The sequence below is a fragment of the Arabidopsis thaliana genome, chromosome 2 (genome assembly GCF_000001735.4).
Source record: "Arabidopsis thaliana chromosome 2, partial sequence".
NCBI classification, from domain to species: domain Eukaryota; kingdom Viridiplantae; phylum Streptophyta; class Magnoliopsida; order Brassicales; family Brassicaceae; genus Arabidopsis; species Arabidopsis thaliana.
This window is the reverse complement of record NC_003071.7, coordinates 10,130,473-10,149,435: the sequence shown is the minus strand read 5'-3', so window position 1 is coordinate 10,149,435 and position 18,963 is coordinate 10,130,473. Positions and strand designations below refer to the sequence as shown.

The window sequence follows — 18,963 nt, the reverse complement described above, 5'->3', positions numbered from 1 at the left end:
AGAATGCATTGAAATGAGAAAAAAAATACCCAAAATTTAATAGATACAATATCACCATTTCAAAGTCGATTGTCTAGGGTCCTTCTAGCATAGTGTAAATCCTTAGAGATAGGCGCTCTTTTGGCAATATATCAAGTATTTTGGTGAGAATTAGGAAACAGAAGTACATAATGATTTGAACGTGAAATTACACTTTACCAAACAAAATGATGAAAAACACATGTCAACATAAAGCGAGCATGAGAACACCGGGATCTCAGAACTCTCAAACGAGAGTAGAGATCCATGTAGACGCGCTAGGTTATTCAGAAATCCAACCATAAGCAATGTATTTATCCATATCACTTCTTCTGGTTTTCATTTTTACTTCTTTGTAAAATCCGCTTCAAAGAAGTCGATTCTCCAAATCAGCTCCACAATATACCTGCAACGAGAAATCAAATAAAAAAATTGTTATTACAAACAAATCTGCTATTTATGGTCGTTCTTAAACTGTTAAACACAAAGCAAATTTGTTTGTATCAACTATTTGTTTATTCGATATCTTGTTACATGTATATTATGGTGTTGATTTGAAAAACCGTGTTTTTGGAAGTGGGTTTTTTACAACGGAGGGGACATGGGAACCAAAAAAAGAGATATGAATCAATACATAGCTTCTAGTTGGAACTTGAATAACCTACCACATCTCCATGGCTCTTTACACTCGTTTGAAAATTATGATATCTTTGGTATTCTCGTGCCATGGCTTTATGTTAGGATTTGTTTTTCAATGTTTTGTTGAGTAACGTTACACTCTCACTGTCTAAATCATTTGTAATATTGTTTGCCAGTTTCACCAAAATGTTTGATGTTTTGATTGTATTCACAATGTTATTCGTTAAGTAGTTATCACGCCAACAAAACTTGGAGTAGAAGCATCATGCTGCTGAAAACAGGCTTTTCTAAGTTGTATCAAAAGAAAAACTAATGAATTTTTAGAACGTCATATACTGTATCTGCATGAAAATTGAGTTAACAGATAAAAACATTAATTCATTATCATCATTTAAGACTAGAACAACTGTAGATTAGTTTGATCGAAACTTTTTCTCTCAAATTGTGATTTGTTGTAACTTACAACAACCAATAAGAATGCAAAATACGTTAATGAACTTTCTAGAAAAATCCAATCCCTATTGTTCATAACAGAAACAATTATGATTCATAAATACTTACCTCTAAAGTTTCAAATAATTAACTAAATAAGAAAAATAATTTAGATTCTTTGAACTATTATTTTCCTTTGATTCTTATTTAGTCAGTTATTTGAAAAAATTAGAGATTATTTATGAATCAATATCATTATTCTGTTATGAAAAATGGATGGTCTTTTCTAGAAAGTCCATTGAAGTATTTTGCATACTCATTGGCTGATGTAAAGCACCGCATATAACAATTAGAGAGGAAATATATCGATTATTGGTTCTCTAGCTAATTTACATGGTTTCGAGTTCGATCATCAAGATTCCTTCTAGCAAGCTAGTGATAGTCACTCTTTTTGCATGTACTATACAAAAATTTGTATCCTCAAACAGTTCAGCAAGATAAGCTTCACAATTTTCTTGAAAAGTTTCAACAACACTTTTGAAATCGCAAATTTTCATGATATTTTTTCACTAGTTTCTCGGATTGAAATTTTCTTATTATTAGTTTTGTGCTTTTTATGGTATTTTCTGATCTCTCTCAGTGCCACTGTCCTCGGCAGGCATGTATTTGTCGTATCTTTTTAACTCTTTTCTTTTCTAAAATTGATTATTTCCTACCTTCGTCACTCAGTCAATTTTGGAAAGGAAAAAAAGTTTATTAGATAAGTGATAAGTCACACAAAAACTTGCCAGAAACAATTGCACTAAGAGAGGTTCAAAAATATCATAAAAACACAAAGTCAATGAAGAAAAATTTTATTCCACATAGTAGGGAAAGAGATATCATGACAGATAAAATTACAGAACATCGTTGTTGAGGCTCTCCAAGAACTTGTTGAACCTTATTTTGTTGATTTGTTTAAAGATATAGATGTCAAAAGAGAGATTATCCTACAGCTTGCTAGTTAGACGATCTAGTTGAAATCATGATACTGTGTGTTTTATAATTTGGAATCACTACTATTCACAATTTAATGTATTTGTGAGAAATTATCTTGAAGATATAAAAGTTGCTTGGTTTGTATTTTGTTCTTTTCTTATCTTCTTGAGTTCTTATTTATTTAGTCAACCTTCCAATTGCAACCAAACCAACATTTATTTTTATTTTATTTTCTCGTCGACAACATTTTTTTGAATAACGATTATTTATAACCAGTTTTATTCTAGATAGAAAACATAGTCACTTTTAGAAACTCTGGAAAATATTGGTTTTTTTGTGAGTTAATAAACGCATGTAATAGTCAATAATGATTTTATAGTGAAATGAATAGAACTATCATCTAAACTTACATGTTGAATTATAATGTTATGAAATGTAACAATGTTATACGAAATAATGTTTTTTTCCCTCCTCCTGTTTTCAACACATGAACAATGAACATTTTTTTTTTTTTTTTGTGTCTTTAAACATTATCTGCAACGGTAGTTATGAATAACTTCGTAATCAAAACATTTATCTGCAACGGTGAAAACTCAATGATCTATTTGATATTTCATGAATATCTTTTACACGTCTATAAGATAAATCTGTATATAGGATCTACTATAATACAATTTACGTCACTTGTATTTTTAGATATTCAAGCAGAAGCATAGTAATTGATAAAAATAAACAACAAGAAAGCACTTGAAAATTAGATTTTACTGATAAGTATAATGTCCCTTTCAAAAATGGCAGTAGGAGAATGCTTTATTTTATATGCCGTAGGAACGGGCCTGGTCCTACATAATCACTTTAACTAATAGCACTTTAAAAAAAATTAAGGGTATGATATGTTCTGACTCTAGCTTAGATTTTTGGCTGTAAATTTTATGCCGTAGATATTTTGGATGTGACTGTAGTTGTAGAATTTAAAATTTTGGAAAGCTTTTGTGTGCTTTAGAAGAAAAAAAACTGCTTTCTACAGCCAAAAATATTAATTAAGGAAATATGTTGGCTGTGAGTAAGAAAAGGAAAGTCAAATTTTCTAAAGATTGATTAGATCTATTTCAAAGCTTTAGAATTTTTTTGCTTTGTAAAGACTCTAAAGAACTTGCCAATTAGGCCCTAAGTTAGGTTATTAAGATAAATGAATTCAATAAGACAAATTAAATTTAGTGCATATCTCACTGACATTCTAGTGAAAACGGATGATGACTTATGCTTGGGATCAGATCCCATAGGTTTATCTTGGGAGCAAGATCCATTGTTCTAAGAACCATGTCGGATGTTGTAATTCATGACACTCTCACCTAGCCAGAGATGAATCTGGGAAAGCTTGAAACTTTATTTAGCTTCTTCTTATACACGAGGAATGGTATTCCTCAGGATAGTCTTCACTAGCACAGAAAGGCTTTGTATAAGGATGGTTTTACATACAAGATTGCTCATCTACGTGACATTGTAGGACAAGAAATCATACGCTCTATGGACCTCAATCACTCATAAAGTCTTCCTAGCTTAGTGTGGAATTGAACAAAAGCATGCTTAATGAAGAATCTTCTACAGTGGGCAACGGTCATTATGGAAAGATCGAGGGTGCTGGTTTGAATCTGATTGCTAATAAGCATTTCGAAAACTTCTGCCGCAAACCTTACTACCAGTACTAGAGCCGCCGAAGATCAGAAAGGAAAAGAGGATTCACTAAGAATAAATAGTATTACTTACGGATTATGAATACGTCTTTGTGGTTACTTACGGATTATGGACACCTTTGTAGTGTTATTTATTAGTTACTTTGACTTTTTATAGCTCTTATGAATAATATGGACACCTCTTTGTGATAAAAAAAAAATAAATAAAAATAAATAAATAAAGAATTATCCGATGGTAAGATATAGGCATGGGCATAATACCCGGAACCGAATATCCGAACCGAAAAACCCGAAAAATAACCAAACCGAATCTGAATCCGATTTTTAGAATAACCTGAATGGGTCCTCGACTTCACTACCCGAAAAAACTCGAACCGAACCCGAACCGAATCTAATACCCGTGGGTACCCGAATACAAATGTAACCTAAATATATTAGTTATATATATATTTGTAATACCTCAAACACCCAAAATTAAAATTATAAATCCGATTATACTAGATTCTTTTAGTAATTCATATACATTTGGATATATTTGGGATAAAAGTAACAAATGTTATAGTTTTCTTTTAGGTAATTTAAGTATTTTGTTTACATTTGGTTATATTTGTATAAAAAGTAACAAATATATTTACGGGCAATCGGGTATTTCGGGTAGATTTGGGTATATATGAGTAAAAAACCCGAATCCAACCCGAACCCAAAAATATTTTGGGTATTTTTGGTTATTTTTACATTTTTACTAAAATAACCGAACCGACCCGAAACCGAACCGAAACCGAACTGAATTTTTAGAATACCCGAATGGTTCTCAACCTCTTACCCGAATAGACCCGATACCCGGAAAAAAAGAACCGAACCCGAACGGGTACCCGAATGCCCACGCCTATCTAAGATATGTGTTATTTTATTTGAATTTCAAAGGTTTGAGCTATAAGGATATGATTATATAGATGGTCAGTGATGTTTAGATTTTAGTGCATTATATACAAAGTAAACTGGGTCTCATAATTATTTTACAAACAAATTACTGTACAGAATCAATCGAGTTTTACCAGCCGCTATTACGAGCTCGTGGCAAGCAGCTCCAAACGCCATAGCAAGAGACATCGCTAAGAGTGTTACTGGTGATGAATATCGTCAATGAAGTAAAGAGAAAATGTCTAACAAAAACACTGAAATATAAACCCTCTTCTAGTCCTTGGTGAACTAGTGATGTTGGTCGTGGTGGAGCAAACATAAGTAACTCTCAGTTTAGTCTCCTCAACTACATGCCCTGATTCTTTGCTAAACTGCAAAGTTGCTCATCAGAAAAAAACGAAACAAATGCTTTAAGGAACCAAAAGCCAAAGTGTGAATTATTCATCAAATCAACAATGTGAATCAGTACCATCTCACGAGTAACTTCTTTGGCTGTGACTCCAGGACTAGCCAGTACACTTTGAATCATAAACTTTTCAAAGCTCTGCATATCAGAAGGAACTTCCTTTTGAGCTTGCATGGTCACTAGACAAACAACAAATAAAGATTCATCAAATTCCTAGTCCAAGAACAAGTTTGGCAGTTGAAGGGGGAAAAAAAGTTTCCCCAAGAAAACGATTAGAGAACGGACCAAGAACTTTACAAGTCGACTTTGGAAGAATAAGTCCATAATTAGGCCTAACGCAATAGTTGTTCCGATTTGTCGTCTTAACCTCAAATAAAATAAAGAGAATCACGAGAAACCTTAGAAACACGAGATAATCACGACAATTTAATGACTCGGAAAACTTTGTTTTACCTTAAAGGCCACGTTATTGTCTGTCTTGTTCGTCAAGTAAAGAGAGCAAGACATCTGCTTCTTCAATTCAACTACATCAACTCAGCCAAGTGAATAGCGAAATTTAATAGTAAACCATAACTCAACAAAATCTGGTTATGGACAAGAAAGACATGCAAAATCAGGGAAAACAAGAAAAAGTCAAAAAAAAAACTTACAAGGGAATTGAAGATACATAGGCTCGATTTCGAGAAGCTCGTTGTTACTCATCTTGAGAAGATCGCCGGAGATTCAAACTTTTCCGATCGAGAGAGGGAGAGGGAGAGAGATCGAATGAAGAGAGTCGGAAAAATCGTTATTTGTCTTGTTACGACAAGGGTAAAAATTGTCTGTTCAACTAAAACTGAAACATTCTTTGAAAAGTTCCATGTTGAATAATCAGCTAAACCATTTGTTACGACTACTACTATTATATTATTATAAGTTTTGCAAATTAAAACCTCTACCAATTTCCCTTCTCCTTCCGAGTCCACTAAGTAGCTTCTCGCGCAAGAATCATTTTTAAAAAAATATAATAATTTAATTGTAGACTTGTGGTTAATAACATGAACATCGGAAAAAATCAAAATCTTAAAGGTTAAGATAAAAGAAGCTCAAAATCGACAAAAGAACTATGCGGATAAGCGTCGGAGAGAGTTTGGAGTTTTCGGTTGGAGATATGGTTTATTCTAAAATATGTTTTTAAAAAGAAAAGACATAACTACTAATGTTAATTTTGTGAAACCCAATGGTAAAAGGTTTAAAGACTTTTAGACTAGAGAGAAATCTAATCTAAGTGAGGTTAGTAGGAGATCTAAGTGTGGCAGGGAAACTACACTTTATGAAGTGTCTATACTCTATTCGTTATTCTTATTCAACTTTTAACCCGTGCAAAATCTTGAAACAAAACAAAACAAAGAAAAATCATTTGACCTCTATTAACGATCCGAAAATTTATATTGAGGAACCAATGATACTTTCTTAAAATAAAATTTAAGAGCTTGATTAAGTTTTTTGATCTTCATTAGCTATCTATAAGATAGTCACTAGCTAGCTATCTTTTATTAGTGATAGTAACAAAACAAGTAAAGACAGCTACGAAGATTATTAGAAAAACCTTAAGATGATTAAATTTGAAACGTACGAGTATTTGAACTCCACTGAGCTAGACGTTAAGAAACAAAAAGAAAGAGTCAAGTGAGAACTAATGTTGCTTTCGTCTTCTTGAAACAATCTCCGACGCCCAAGCCTTGCCTATATTAGTCTGGAACTTCCCTGAATCAAACAGTAACAAGCTTAAAGCCTTCAACCATATTCAGATTATCTATTTAGAGTATAATGACATACAACAAAAATTACCTGCTGTTGATTGGAAAAACTCTTCTAGATCTTTCCCTTGATCTGCGTTAAATAGCAAACAAAAAACAATATGAGTATTAGTTTCTGCTAAATCTCTTATCGAAAGAGAGTTTCTTTTATTGGTCATTCATTACCTTGTTCATATTCCAAAGCTTGTAGTATCAGCTCAACTTTATCGAAATCTTTAACAACTTTGGCTTCAGGTGAAGAGTTCTCTTCGTATTCTCTCCAAAGCTCAGCGATTTCTTTTGCTGCAATTACGATATATACATTTTTAGAAGTGATGATAAGTGTTATACAAATGAGCATAAGAAGGTCGAACGAAGATACATAAGGTATTTCAACAATAGAAGAGAAACAGACCTCTTTCGCCTCCACCCAAGAGTTTGCACATGTGCTCAAGTGCTTCGCTTTCTCTTCGGTTTTTCTCTTCTTTAGATATCCCACAAGAAGGTGTAATGTCTCCTACAATGGCTGCTCAACAACAACTCGACTAAATAACTCGTGATTAAGAAAATCGATGATTAAAAATCTCTAAAAGTGAAAGAACTAACCTTCTGCAATATCATGAACAATCGCCATTTTCATGCATCTATAGAAAGAAAAGTATGTATATAAGAAGAGTTTTTTCACAGCAGTTGAAACTTGAAAAGAGAGAAGCAAGCAAGAAACTTACTTGTCTCTGTTAACACCGGGGATATCTGAAGAAATTAGAGCCATAAGACCCATCCGATACATGTGATCCGCTATAGATTCTGGATCTTTCACATCTCTCTTAATCCATCCAGCTCTTGGAGTTGTCTATTTGATATAAAAAGATGGTTTACCAAACGATACAGCACACAAACTCTATCGTTAAATCAGCAAACAAAAACTCACTTGATTCACAAAAAAGTAAAACACATGACAAACTTCACATCTTCAAGGATTTAGTAATCACAGACCATTAATCACATAAACTTGAAATCATTTCATTCCCCTAAACGAATTCTACAATCCGTCAACAGATGCAGCCAAGCTTGACAATGTTTCATTTCCGTAACAATCCACTATACATTCCAATACAATCCATTAAGCACGAAACGTTTCAAGCTATCTCCACACAGATCCATCATAACATTGATAACAAACATCCACACAAATCTAAAAAACAAATGATCTTATATAAACAGTTACAATGCATTGAGTTTCTACAATCCATCACCAGAATAATCTCCATTCTTAACACAGATCCAATCTTACATTGGTAAAAAACATCCACATAAATCTAAACAATGCGTTAGAGGTTTCAAACCAACATCTGTATCAAATTCTAGGTTCCATAGACAAAAGTTACGAGTAGAAATAGTTCATTGACAGAAACCACCGCGAAAACTAACCAGATTCACATAAAAACTTCACATCTACACAGTAACAACAAAGCTTGAAATCGTTTCATTGCACAAACGAATTTACAGATTCCAATACAATCCATCAACAAGAACATCAAAAGTAACTACATAGCTTGAAATCGTTTCATTTCCCTAACGAAATCAGATTTCCACACAATCCATCAACAAGAACAATCGCATCATCTAACCAACATTGCGTTGTATAATCACACAAAACCACCGGATCTTAGCGAAAATGTAAGGCGGATCAATCAAAGCTTACCTTGAGACGAGTACAGAGAGAGAGGAAATCAATGGCGGAAGAAGCGGACGAAGAAGAAGAAGAAGAGGGAACAGCCGCGACATTAGGAGGAGAAGAGACGGAACCATCTCCGGATTGAGGGGAATCGGAAGCCATGCAGTGAATAGCTCGATTAGGAGAAGAAGCACCGGCGGCGGAGTAAGTAAATCGGATATGAGAACGAGTGAAAGAAGGAACGAGGAAGACGAGAGATAGTGATTTGCAGAAGAAGACTCGATTCACATTCTTCATCTTTCTTTTTTTTTCTTTGCTTTATCTTTCTTCGTGTTTTGGGAATCGTGTTTGTTTACTTTGTTACCTTAACTGTTTCGTCGTTTCGATTAGTTTTGTTTCCTCTGGAGACTTTTATTGGGCCTTTTATTATATGAAGACCCAATAGTGTAGTGGGTCTTGAATTCCGAATCATTGGAAAAAAGAAAATAAGTCCCTTCACTTGGTTGATCTGGACAGCGTTTGCTTGAAGACAAGCAAACTATCTAGGTTCGGGTCATGAGTTTCGTGGGGCTAACATCAAATCAGGGGAAAAACGTATTTTCATATCTAGGTTTGGTCAAGAGTTTATAACAACATCGTTTTAAGTGTTAGAATTAAAATTTTATAGAGTTGTACAAAAAAATTAGGTCTCGAACTCATGATAGTTGTCGATCAAATGTTAATAAGCTGCCTAAATGAGTGAAACGTCGTGGCTTCAATATCTGATTTTTACAAAATTTTGTATAACTTTAATTCTAACATTTAACACGATGTCGTTTTGAAGTATAACATCAAATACATGTCATTTGACTCAGCAACTGTAACAGTTGACTAATACTCGTTATTTACGATTTTGAATTAAGCACTAAATGTAAAGTTTAGCTATAAAATTCAAATGTTTTTGGAGTTTGGGTATGAATTCATCCTTCAAATTTGTTTTGGTATGAAAATACACTTTGTAAATTGTTCGGGTATAAAAAAACCCTTGTCCCAGAAAATAAGAGTATGGTTTTTGAATTTCTAATTCTCTGTTTTTTTTTTCTACTTTTATTTGGAAAGTCTTATTCAAGGTTCTTGTGTGTTCAGGTTTGTTGATTTGGACCACCTCACTCGGTTTCTTCTAGGAGTTGATGCTCTGAAGTTTATGATCATATTCCTGATATCATCAGAGTGCAAGATTCCTCAAAGTAGTACTTACTACTAGAAAAGTTGATGGTACATTACTAATTAGTTTGTTACTATCATATTATGTGATATGATGATATTTAATATAATAAAGTAAAGTTTCCACAAAACTCAAGCTATGAGAAGCTAACCGTCACATTTTTTTCAAACTTAAATAAACTAATATCTATTTTAGTTAGTGTTATTCACATAATTATACTTATAAGCTACATATAAGAAAATATTTAGTAGGTAAATATTTTTTCTACGGATGTATCAAAGGTAAAAATATCAAAAATGTGTCAGTTTTCAAATTTAGGACGAAAAAACTTAAACTTTCAAAATATCATTAAATCACAATTTTTTTTTTGAATTTTTTAATATAGTAGCCTCGGATTGACTGATTATTGTTTGTACAAAATTTTGGTGTCTCGTTTTCTCTTTGCATATGCAATGTGTCACATGGATGTCTTATGTGGATTTGATACTGATATGTTGTAACGTGATTGGTCATTTACCTAAAAAGTGAAATTTTTCTCAAACAATGATCTAAATTGAAATATAGTCGGACTTTTTTTTTATGCTAAGAATATAAATATTTCATATGTAAATTAGGAGAATGGATTAAATTTTTAGGTAACACTTAATGTATTAAATCCATTCTCCTAATTTACATATGTTAATATTTACAATATTATCTTCTATTTATCATTTTTAATTTAATCAAGTTATTCAAATCTATTTATTTTTTTGTCAAAATTTCAAATCTTATTAATATAAAAAATTATTTGAGAAATTATCATAAAACAATCTAATTAATATGCATTATTATTGGATAACGATTTTTGGTATTTAAAACAATCTAGTTCACTTAAATCTATGATAGATTGTTTTAAATACCAAAAATCGTTATCCAATAATAATGTATATTACAAATTTAAAATAGTGCTTCAAAGGAATCCAACAAGAAAAATAAAAAACAACACAAGTACACAACAACAATAACAACGCAAGTAGGTTAGGTACTTAGGTAGCAATGCATGCAGCCTGATTCAAACGATCTACATATGTTTTTAAATAAAAGATCATGTCATTTGATTCTTCCCATTGTCTATTTTCTATAATAAGTAGGTTAGGTATCAACGCAGCCTCCAAAAGCATAAAAACAAATTGCAAATTTTCCAGTGGCATATGTATATATTAGTCACTTGAATTTCATTAAATAAAATACGAGTAGAAACGTTGACAAATATTACGAGTAAACAAAAACAAATTGGACTTTGGAAGCCTTTACATTTTGCTCACGCAAGTAAAAACAAAAGGAAAAAGAAATACTCAATTATTTGACATAGTAGAAATAAGATATTCATATGAAAGTGAAAGCCATTTGATCTTTCAAAGGTTTAATGGTTTTATATTAGGCTAAGGTATGCTTTTCAAACAATTGTTTAACTAAAAAAACTGTAGATACAAAAAAATAATCATAATTTCAGCATATTGCAAATAAGATTGTTTGTTGTGTATTACAATTTACAAATAAAATTATATATCGTAAGTTTATAACCATAAACAGAATCTGTCTTTAATTTTTTAGAAGGTCACAACTGAGGAAAGAAAATAAAAGTTTTTTTAATGATTTATAAAAATTACAAAAGTTAAGAAATTTCAAAATAAAAATGTGGTAAACAAAACTTCTTTTATTTGTTAAGACATTGCTATAATTTTTTTTCTTATTAATTATTTAGTTATACTGAAATTAAATTTTATATAATTAGCTGCAAACTCATAATTACTTAACTTAGTCTAAAAACCAGTTATGGTCATAAACTATATATTATGAGAAAATTAGTCAGTCTTACTTTTTTTTATGAAATTATTTCATTGCAAGTTATATTCAATCTATAGATAATGAATATTTATTTAATAATCATGATAAGATAAGATCAAATATAGAAGAAAATATACACAAGAGAAAAAAACTAAATAAAAAGTATAATTAAATAAGTACAAGTCATTATCCAAAAATATCCACCACTCGCGTAAAAGCGCGTGGAAGTTAAAAAGTCATTCTCCTAAATGAACCAAGTCTTCAAGTCTCAACTACTTCCTAAAGACAATTAGAAATTTAGAACCAAAACAAACGAAACTTCTCTGCAATAGCCTTCTCCAAATTTCCTCACTTTCACGCGTTTCAGTCTTCTCTATATAAACTTGTTTCATCAACCCATCAAAATCCCACTCAAATTCTGTTTCAGTGTTCTTCAAATTCTCAATCTTTCTCTCAATTCATCTAAAGGGTTCCTCAAAGTTTCAATCTTTCTCTCTGAATCTAAACCATGGCTCGTTGTAGCAACAATCTCGTAGGGATACTCAATTTCCTAGTATTTCTTCTCTCGATCCCAATCTTAGCTGGTGGAATCTGGCTAAGCCAAAAAGGGTCAACAGAGTGTGAAAGATTCCTAGACAAACCAGTGATTGCTCTTGGTGTTTTCCTTATGGTTGTAGCAATAGCTGGTCTAATAGGTTCATGTTGTAGAGTCACATGGCTTCTTTGGGTTTATCTCTTTGTCATGTTCCTTTTGATTCTCCTTGTGTTCTGTATAACAGTTTTTGCCTTTGTTGTTACTAACAAAGGAGCTGGTGAAGCTATTGAAGGAAAAGGTTATAAAGAGTATAAACTTGGTGATTACTCTACTTGGTTACAGAAACGTGTTGAGAATGGTAAAAATTGGAATAAGATTAGGAGTTGTCTTGTGGAGAGCAAAGTTTGTTCTAAGCTTGAAGCCAAGTTTGTTAATGTTCCTGTCAATAGTTTCTACAAGGAACATCTTACTGCTCTTCAGGTAAAAATTTTGACTTTGATGTGATTTTAAAGTTTTGTAACTTTTTTTTTAGGGTTTTTAGTGAATTGTGTGATTGAGAACTTAGAAAGAGATTGAGCTTTTTGATCCTTTAAAAGTTCTCTTTTTGTGATCTAAGAACTTTTGATTTTGACTTGAACACAAAAGCCTTACCTTGAACACAAAGTTTCAACCTTTTTCTAATTTGAGAATCATGAATTATGAATCTGACCCATAGACATATGTTTTAGTTTTGAACTTCGATGCATATCAATATGTTGTTCTCCTTTTGTTAAGGTTTTACTGAATTACCTACAAAAGTTTGTTGAATTGCTAACAAAAAATTGTTCTAATTCTTGAAAAAAGATTTGACCTTTTTGATCCATAAAGTTCTCTTTTTTAGTGATCTCTTATAAAAATCCATTTTTCTAGTCAAAAACTTTACTTTTTGATTAAAAGTTTCAACCTTTTAAAACTGAGAATCATTAAACATGAGATCCAGGACCAGATTCTTACTTAAGATGCAAGCAATTTTGTAACTAAAGTTCTGCTCTGTTCTTAGCACTTTTATATGAATTTTGTTTGTTTGATAGTTTCTAAAGCTGAATCTTTGTGAACTTTTACTCTTTCTTAAGGCTATAACGTTAACTAACGAATCTTTGTTTTGTGTTACAGTCTGGTTGCTGCAAACCTTCAGATGAATGTGGTTTCGAGTACGTAAACCCAACAACCTGGACCAAGAACACAACGGGAACACACACTAATCCAGACTGCCAAACCTGGGACAACGCAAAAGAAAAGCTCTGCTTCGATTGTCAATCTTGTAAAGCGGGTCTACTCGACAACGTCAAAAGCGCTTGGAAGAAAGTTGCAATCGTTAACATCGTCTTCCTTGTCTTCCTCATCATTGTCTACTCTGTTGGTTGCTGTGCTTTCAGGAACAACAAGAGGGATGACAGTTATTCCCGTACCTACGGATATAAGCCTTGAACATAGTTTATCGGGTTTTAGGACAGAGATTCGTTGATACATTGTTGGAGTTTGGTTTTATGTTTGATGATTTTTATCTTTGGTGTTTTGATGAGACCTATTGCTTGTACAGCTCACTTATGAGACTATTATCAGTATGTTCTGCCTTTTGGGCTAAACCTTGATATTGATTTATTATATGCTTTTATTAGTTTATTGTTTCTCTATTCATATCATGTTCTTTTGTTCTTCTCCTTGAGGAACAGAGAAGCCACATTTGTGACAATGACTATACACTGAGCTGGAGAGAAGAACCAAAACATTAAGATAATAGTCTCAGAGAAACAATGTAATAACACATCAAACATAATGAAGAAGGGTTCTTGATACATTGACTAGTCTCTCAGAGATTGATCAAGCTGAGATCACCTCACATACATCATCATCTGAGATCACCTCAAGAGGGTAATCATGAAGTCCCATTATGGAGACAGTGAGAAGCATCTCGGTCGGTTTGATAAGCTTGAACGTGCAAACATCTCAGACCACTAAACCTAAATCTTTCACCAAACGAATCCATCAAGCAATAAATCTTGACTGTATAAAACCAATGACCTTATACATAACATCCCATGACTTGTTCTCTTTCGGATCATGAATCTCTAAAATCGTTGTCTCCTTTGGCATATGCATCTCCTCAAACATCTTCGGGATCCCCTAAATAACAAATTCTTATTGGACTATATAATTCACATTTATATAAACCAAATCTTACACTGTATCTTTGCTTCTCTCTTACCAAGAATGAAAACTTACAATTACAACATTAAGAAGAACGTTTCAGACCTTCGTCGTCTAAGCATCTCCTTACCGTCTATTCAGTAGATGCCCACGCGAAAGCACAGATTTCCTTTGTGCGTAAAGGTAAGAAACTCGTTATTACCTAACCCGTTATGGTTCAAAAACTTGTCCCAGCAACTTTTCTCCATGTAGTAGAAAATTAAGTTTCTTAAGATTTTGATTGGCCATGAGCTTCCCCATGACACTTTCAACACCATTTAGCCAAGAACTCCTTTTCCGAGATACTTTTGATGAAGTTGAGAGAGGAATCGCTCTCTTACGACATAATTTTAGGTTTATGGAATTTTTGGCCGAACTTGTCATAGTCTAGTCTAGTGGTAAATCGTTTTGGGACAGGAGAATAGACATTTCTGCCCCGAGTTTGATTCCTATAGTCCAGGAATGGATTAACCTAGAGCATAGTGGGCTGCCTCTCGCTAAGTCGAACCCTTGGATTAGTCGGGTCCGATGGTTATATTAGTTTGTCCTAATAAAGAAAGTTTAACCTTGGTTTTTTTAATCCAATAAAGTAAGTAAAAACTATAACAATAATAATAATAATGACGATAGGTTTGGGGTTAAGTAAGTTTAACATGCAATTTTTGGTTATAAGCCAAAAAATGGAATATTTTTAAAAAATTAACGAGGAATACAAATTTGTGGCTGGGATATGAACGTACATAGCCTTTTTAGAAATATGTATTTTGTCAAACAAACAAATAATCAGTTCTAATTCCATCATTAAAAAAAAAGAACCGAATACACCAAAAAAAATATTTCTTCGGCTCAAGAGCCTAGTACTTAAAGAACATTAAGGTTTAAAAGGTGAAGCGGACTAAAACAAAAAAAAGTAGGAGGATCTGAATGCAATCAGCGTGAGACTACAAGCGATTCCAACAACAAGCTCCATAACAAAGCATCCACCACTCCACAAGTTATAATCAAGGCGATTGATCGACTGATTCGTGACACAATTCTCACCAAACGAAAGCACAAAACTATGGTGACCTAATGCAAAGTTGGCTCACCCTTGAATGATCTTTCAAAATTATCCTAGGTTCTTCTTGCTTTTTAGCATTTTTGGTAAGGAATAACTTTCATGGTAAGCTCTTTTTGTAAATTTTACAAAATCTCTCATTCCTTAATGAAATTCAAATTCATAATAAATAAATAAAAACCCGACAACATTGGCAGTGCTTCATTCCAGATGCGTGATTCACAACACAAATGCTTATAAATGAAAATTTTTTATGCTAAGTCTGAACTGGAGGATTCTTACACTAAAAAATCAAATCCATATAAATAAAATAAAAAATAAACCCGACATAAAAAGAATTCTTGTGGCAAAAAAATGTAAATATTCATTAAAATAAAAACGGTTTAGGTTTACAATCTTGGATTGTAAGCCTAAAAAGGACGTAAAGTTGTATTAAGTGAAGTAAATATTGCGTGTTAATGAAGATTAGTGCTTAAAAGTTTTTAAAGGAAACGTGCAGAGAAGATGAAATTGTCTCTCACGAGGTCCATGTTTTTTGGGTTCTGCTTTCTTTTACGTAATTGAGGACATGAAGATTAGACGTCTTCCTTCTTTAATCGGCAACAACTAGAGGTTACGGGAAGATATCATCACTCTCAAGTCCGGTTTGGTTTATCAGAGGATTTGTTTTCTTGACTTAATTTGAGATTTGGTTTAATATAATGTAGTAAGTGATTAGTCATATATATGTGACATAACTTCAGTATCACATTTATCTAAACATAAACTCATACAAATTAGTTAATTAAGATTACCAAATATAAAAGGTTAAATCCAAATCAAATGAAATTTATTCTTATTAACATTGATGTAAAATAAACAAAATTTACAATAAGATTGGTAAACAAACTTGCATGGTGATTTTTTTTTTATCTCTATATCAACCAATATTGAACACATTTCTTGGGTTGCCAAGACGTTTCAAACTTTTGGCCCCATAAACTCTTTCCCCAACCCCAAGTAAATTTAGTTGTTTTCCCTGCACCAAACTCGAATGCATCATGATCTTGAGTAGCCAAAATATTTGGAACCGACTCGAAAACCAAAATTTTCTTAGTTTTAAACCGATCTTAAAGAGTACACACATTAAGTAAACCAAACGAAAGATTACCAAGATCCCACGAAAAGCCGTTAAGTTTTTTTTTTGTATACATTAGTCACGTTATCATCAGTTGACATAGATCATCTCCCTATAAATAAGACAACCGGGACAAATAACCCGAGATAGAAATTTTGATTTGATTTTGATGAAAAATGGAACCACAAATTCTTTTTCTCTATCTCTCACTCTTCATTCTCTCCCTAAACTTCTTCTTCACGAATCTTAAACCAAGGCTAGTCCGCCTCTTCCAGCCTTCTTTAGAATCTCGTGTCAAGACCGCTCTTTTATCCCGAAAGGAAGTAGCCGCGTTTCTTGATTCTCCCATTGTCGAAGACGAAGAAGGCGAAGAAAGAGAAGAGGAAGAAGAAGGAGGTATCGTTTCAAATGCCAACTTTACGTTTGAGTTTGATCCATACATGATGAGCAAAGCCGAATCAGTGAACAAAGCTCTAGAAGAAGCAATTCCAGTCGGAGAGCCACTCAAGATTCATGAAGCCATGCGATACGCGATTCTTGCGGCTGGAAAACGTGTTAGGCCAATACTCTGCCTTGCTTCTTGCGAGCTAGTAGGTGGCCAAGAAAATGCGGCAATGCCCGCCGCTTGTGCGGTTGAGATGATCCACACGATGTCTCTAATCAAAGACGATTTGCCTTGTATGGACAACGACGATTTGCGTCGTGGAAAGCCCACGACGCACAAAGTCTACGGCGAAGGAGTTGCCATTCTCTCTGGTGGGGCTCTCTTGTCTCTTGCCTTTGAGCACATGACCACCGCTGAAATATCCTCGGAGAGAATGGTTTGGGCGGTGAGAGAATTGGCTAGGTCTATTGGGACAAGAGGTTTAGTCGCGGGACAAGCGATGGATATAAGCAGTGAAGGTTTGGACTTAAACGAGGTCGGATTAGAGCATTTGGAGTTTATCCATGTTCATAAAACCGCGGTTTTGTTGGAAACTGCCGCGGTTCTTGGCGCCATAATTGGTGGTGGATCTGATGAAGAGATTGAAAGTGTGAGAAAGTTTGCAAGGTGCATTGGATTGTTGTTTCAGGTGGTGGATGATATTTTGGACGAGACGAAGTCGTCGGAGGAATTGGGAAAAACCGCCGGGAAAGATCAGCTCGCCGGAAAGCTAACGTATCCAAAGTTGATAGGGTTGGAGAAATCGAAAGAATTTGTTAAGAGATTGACGAAAGATGCACGGCAACATCTTCAAGGGTTTAGTTCTGAAAAGGTTGCTCCTTTAGTAGCTCTTACTACTTTTATTGCTAATAGAAATAAGTGATTATATATTTGTTTTGTTTGTGTGTGTTGGGTTTATGTATACATGCTAAAGTAGTGTGTTCCCTTATTTTTAAGTGTAACCACATTTTAAGATGTTTATTAATGAATATTTAAAAATGTACATAATTTTTATAACATGCATGTAAAGAAACTCAAACGAAAATATATCACACTCAAAGAAACAAAACTACAATATGAGACATATATCTAAATCTAATATGGACGTAGCAGTGGACGGTTATATTTTGTGGAGGCTGATTATCTTCTCTCGTGTTATCGACATCTTGGTGTGGTACTAACAACAAGTAAACTAAAGAGCTTTACCAAAACAAAAAAAAGGCCCATTCCAAATTTTAGAACAGGGCCAAATATTCTGATTGAGCCGCCCCTGTGTGTAAAGTGTAACGCGTGAGACCAAGGTTTTACTAGAAAATGTTCAAAAGAATATTGTGTTTCAAGGATTCAAATGTTTTGGATTCTAACGTAAAATGATGTAACCATTGAAAATGTTGAAATGTTTTGTGTACACAAAAACTAGATTTCCTTTATAAACAAGTTTTAAGATCTTGAATAATTTGGTATTTGGTACCAATTAGTCGGTCTTCTAAGAAAGACCGCCAAAAACACTCTGGTCCAGAATTAGTTATGGTTCAGGGTGTTTCACTTCTCCTTGGATTCCTTTATTAATCAGAAGAGCCATCATCGACTTTGATAGCTTTAATGAAGGGAACAATTCCGGGTCCGCACGACTCTTAAGGTTTTTTCGAATCTTTAGAGTAGCTCGTTTGGTGAACCTCCCATTTGTTGTGCATAGTCTCAAGCTTGCACTGTCCACTCCTTACTGGTTGAGAGACGGTCATTGGATATTGACCGTTTTGGCATGAATGAAAATAAGAAAATGATGGTGTAGATCATAGACTATCCTAATCTTTATCACCATAAATCCATAATCATATTTGTTACATAACTATAATCCTAACCAAAGTAAAATATATTTTGCCACCAATCCAATGGCCGAGCCCATCCATTTCGCCACTAGGTAGAGTTTAAAAGTATAACACCAAACTTCTTTAAAAATTCAACTTGGACACGAATCTTCGTACATTAGATTTTAACGATCAAGAATCCATTTGCTGTCTTTGTATGT

At 33.4% G+C, this 18,963-nt stretch overlaps 5 protein-coding genes and 1 pseudogene across 7 annotated transcripts; 2 read left to right on the top strand and 4 right to left on the bottom strand.

Annotated features, from left to right (window-relative positions):
* Nucleotides 1–301: 301 nt before the first annotated feature.
* Nucleotides 302–804, bottom strand: AT2G23834 (uncharacterized protein). The gene is made up of 2 exons (NM_001124902.2): nt 684–804; nt 302–424 (listed from the first exon to the last, which is right to left on the bottom strand). Exons 1-2 carry the CDS (start codon nt 744–746, stop codon nt 386–388), a joined length of 102 nt encoding a protein of 33 aa, NP_001118374.1. The 5' UTR covers nt 747–804; the 3' UTR covers nt 302–385.
* A 3,917-nt stretch (nt 805–4,721) lies between these two features.
* On the bottom strand, nt 4,722–5,968 carry AT2G23830 (PapD-like superfamily protein). Its single transcript, NM_127946.2, has 5 exons — nt 5,739–5,968; nt 5,542–5,612; nt 5,374–5,455; nt 5,152–5,267; nt 4,722–5,053 (listed from the first exon to the last, which is right to left on the bottom strand). Exons 1-5 carry the CDS (start codon nt 5,788–5,790, stop codon nt 4,925–4,927), a joined length of 450 nt encoding a protein of 149 aa, NP_179963.1. The 5' UTR covers nt 5,791–5,968; the 3' UTR covers nt 4,722–4,924.
* Nucleotides 5,969–6,497: 529 nt separating this feature from the next.
* Nucleotides 6,498–9,053, bottom strand: AT2G23820 (Metal-dependent phosphohydrolase). Of its 2 annotated transcripts, NM_201793.4 has the most exons (7): nt 8,572–9,053; nt 7,595–7,719; nt 7,473–7,510; nt 7,282–7,392; nt 7,053–7,169; nt 6,919–6,960; nt 6,498–6,834 (listed from the first exon to the last, which is right to left on the bottom strand). In NM_201793.4, exons 1-7 carry the CDS (start codon nt 8,839–8,841, stop codon nt 6,764–6,766), a joined length of 774 nt encoding a protein of 257 aa, NP_973522.1. In that variant the 5' UTR covers nt 8,842–9,053; the 3' UTR covers nt 6,498–6,763. The 2 variants fall into 2 exon arrangements, with proteins under 2 accessions (NP_973522.1, NP_179962.3); NM_127945.5 differs by having other exon boundaries at nt 6,537–6,960; nt 8,572–8,909.
* Nucleotides 9,054–11,840: 2,787 nt separating this feature from the next.
* Nucleotides 11,841–13,831, top strand: TET8 (tetraspanin8). Its single transcript, NM_179714.5, has 2 exons — nt 11,841–12,590; nt 13,263–13,831. Exons 1-2 carry the CDS (start codon nt 12,084–12,086, stop codon nt 13,575–13,577), a joined length of 822 nt encoding a protein of 273 aa, NP_850045.2. The 5' UTR covers nt 11,841–12,083; the 3' UTR covers nt 13,578–13,831.
* Nucleotides 13,832–13,970: 139 nt separating this feature from the next.
* AT2G23808 lies at nt 13,971–14,261 on the bottom strand (annotated as a pseudogene). Its single transcript has 2 exons — nt 14,172–14,261; nt 13,971–14,078 (listed from the first exon to the last, which is right to left on the bottom strand).
* Nucleotides 14,262–16,656: 2,395 nt separating this feature from the next.
* On the top strand, nt 16,657–17,951 carry GGPS2 (geranylgeranyl pyrophosphate synthase 2). Its single transcript, NM_127943.3, has one exon. The coding sequence runs from the start codon at nt 16,687–16,689 to the stop codon at nt 17,815–17,817; it is 1,131 nt and encodes a 376-aa protein (NP_179960.1). The 5' UTR covers nt 16,657–16,686; the 3' UTR covers nt 17,818–17,951.
* The last annotated feature ends 1,012 nt before the right edge of the window (nt 17,952–18,963 follow it).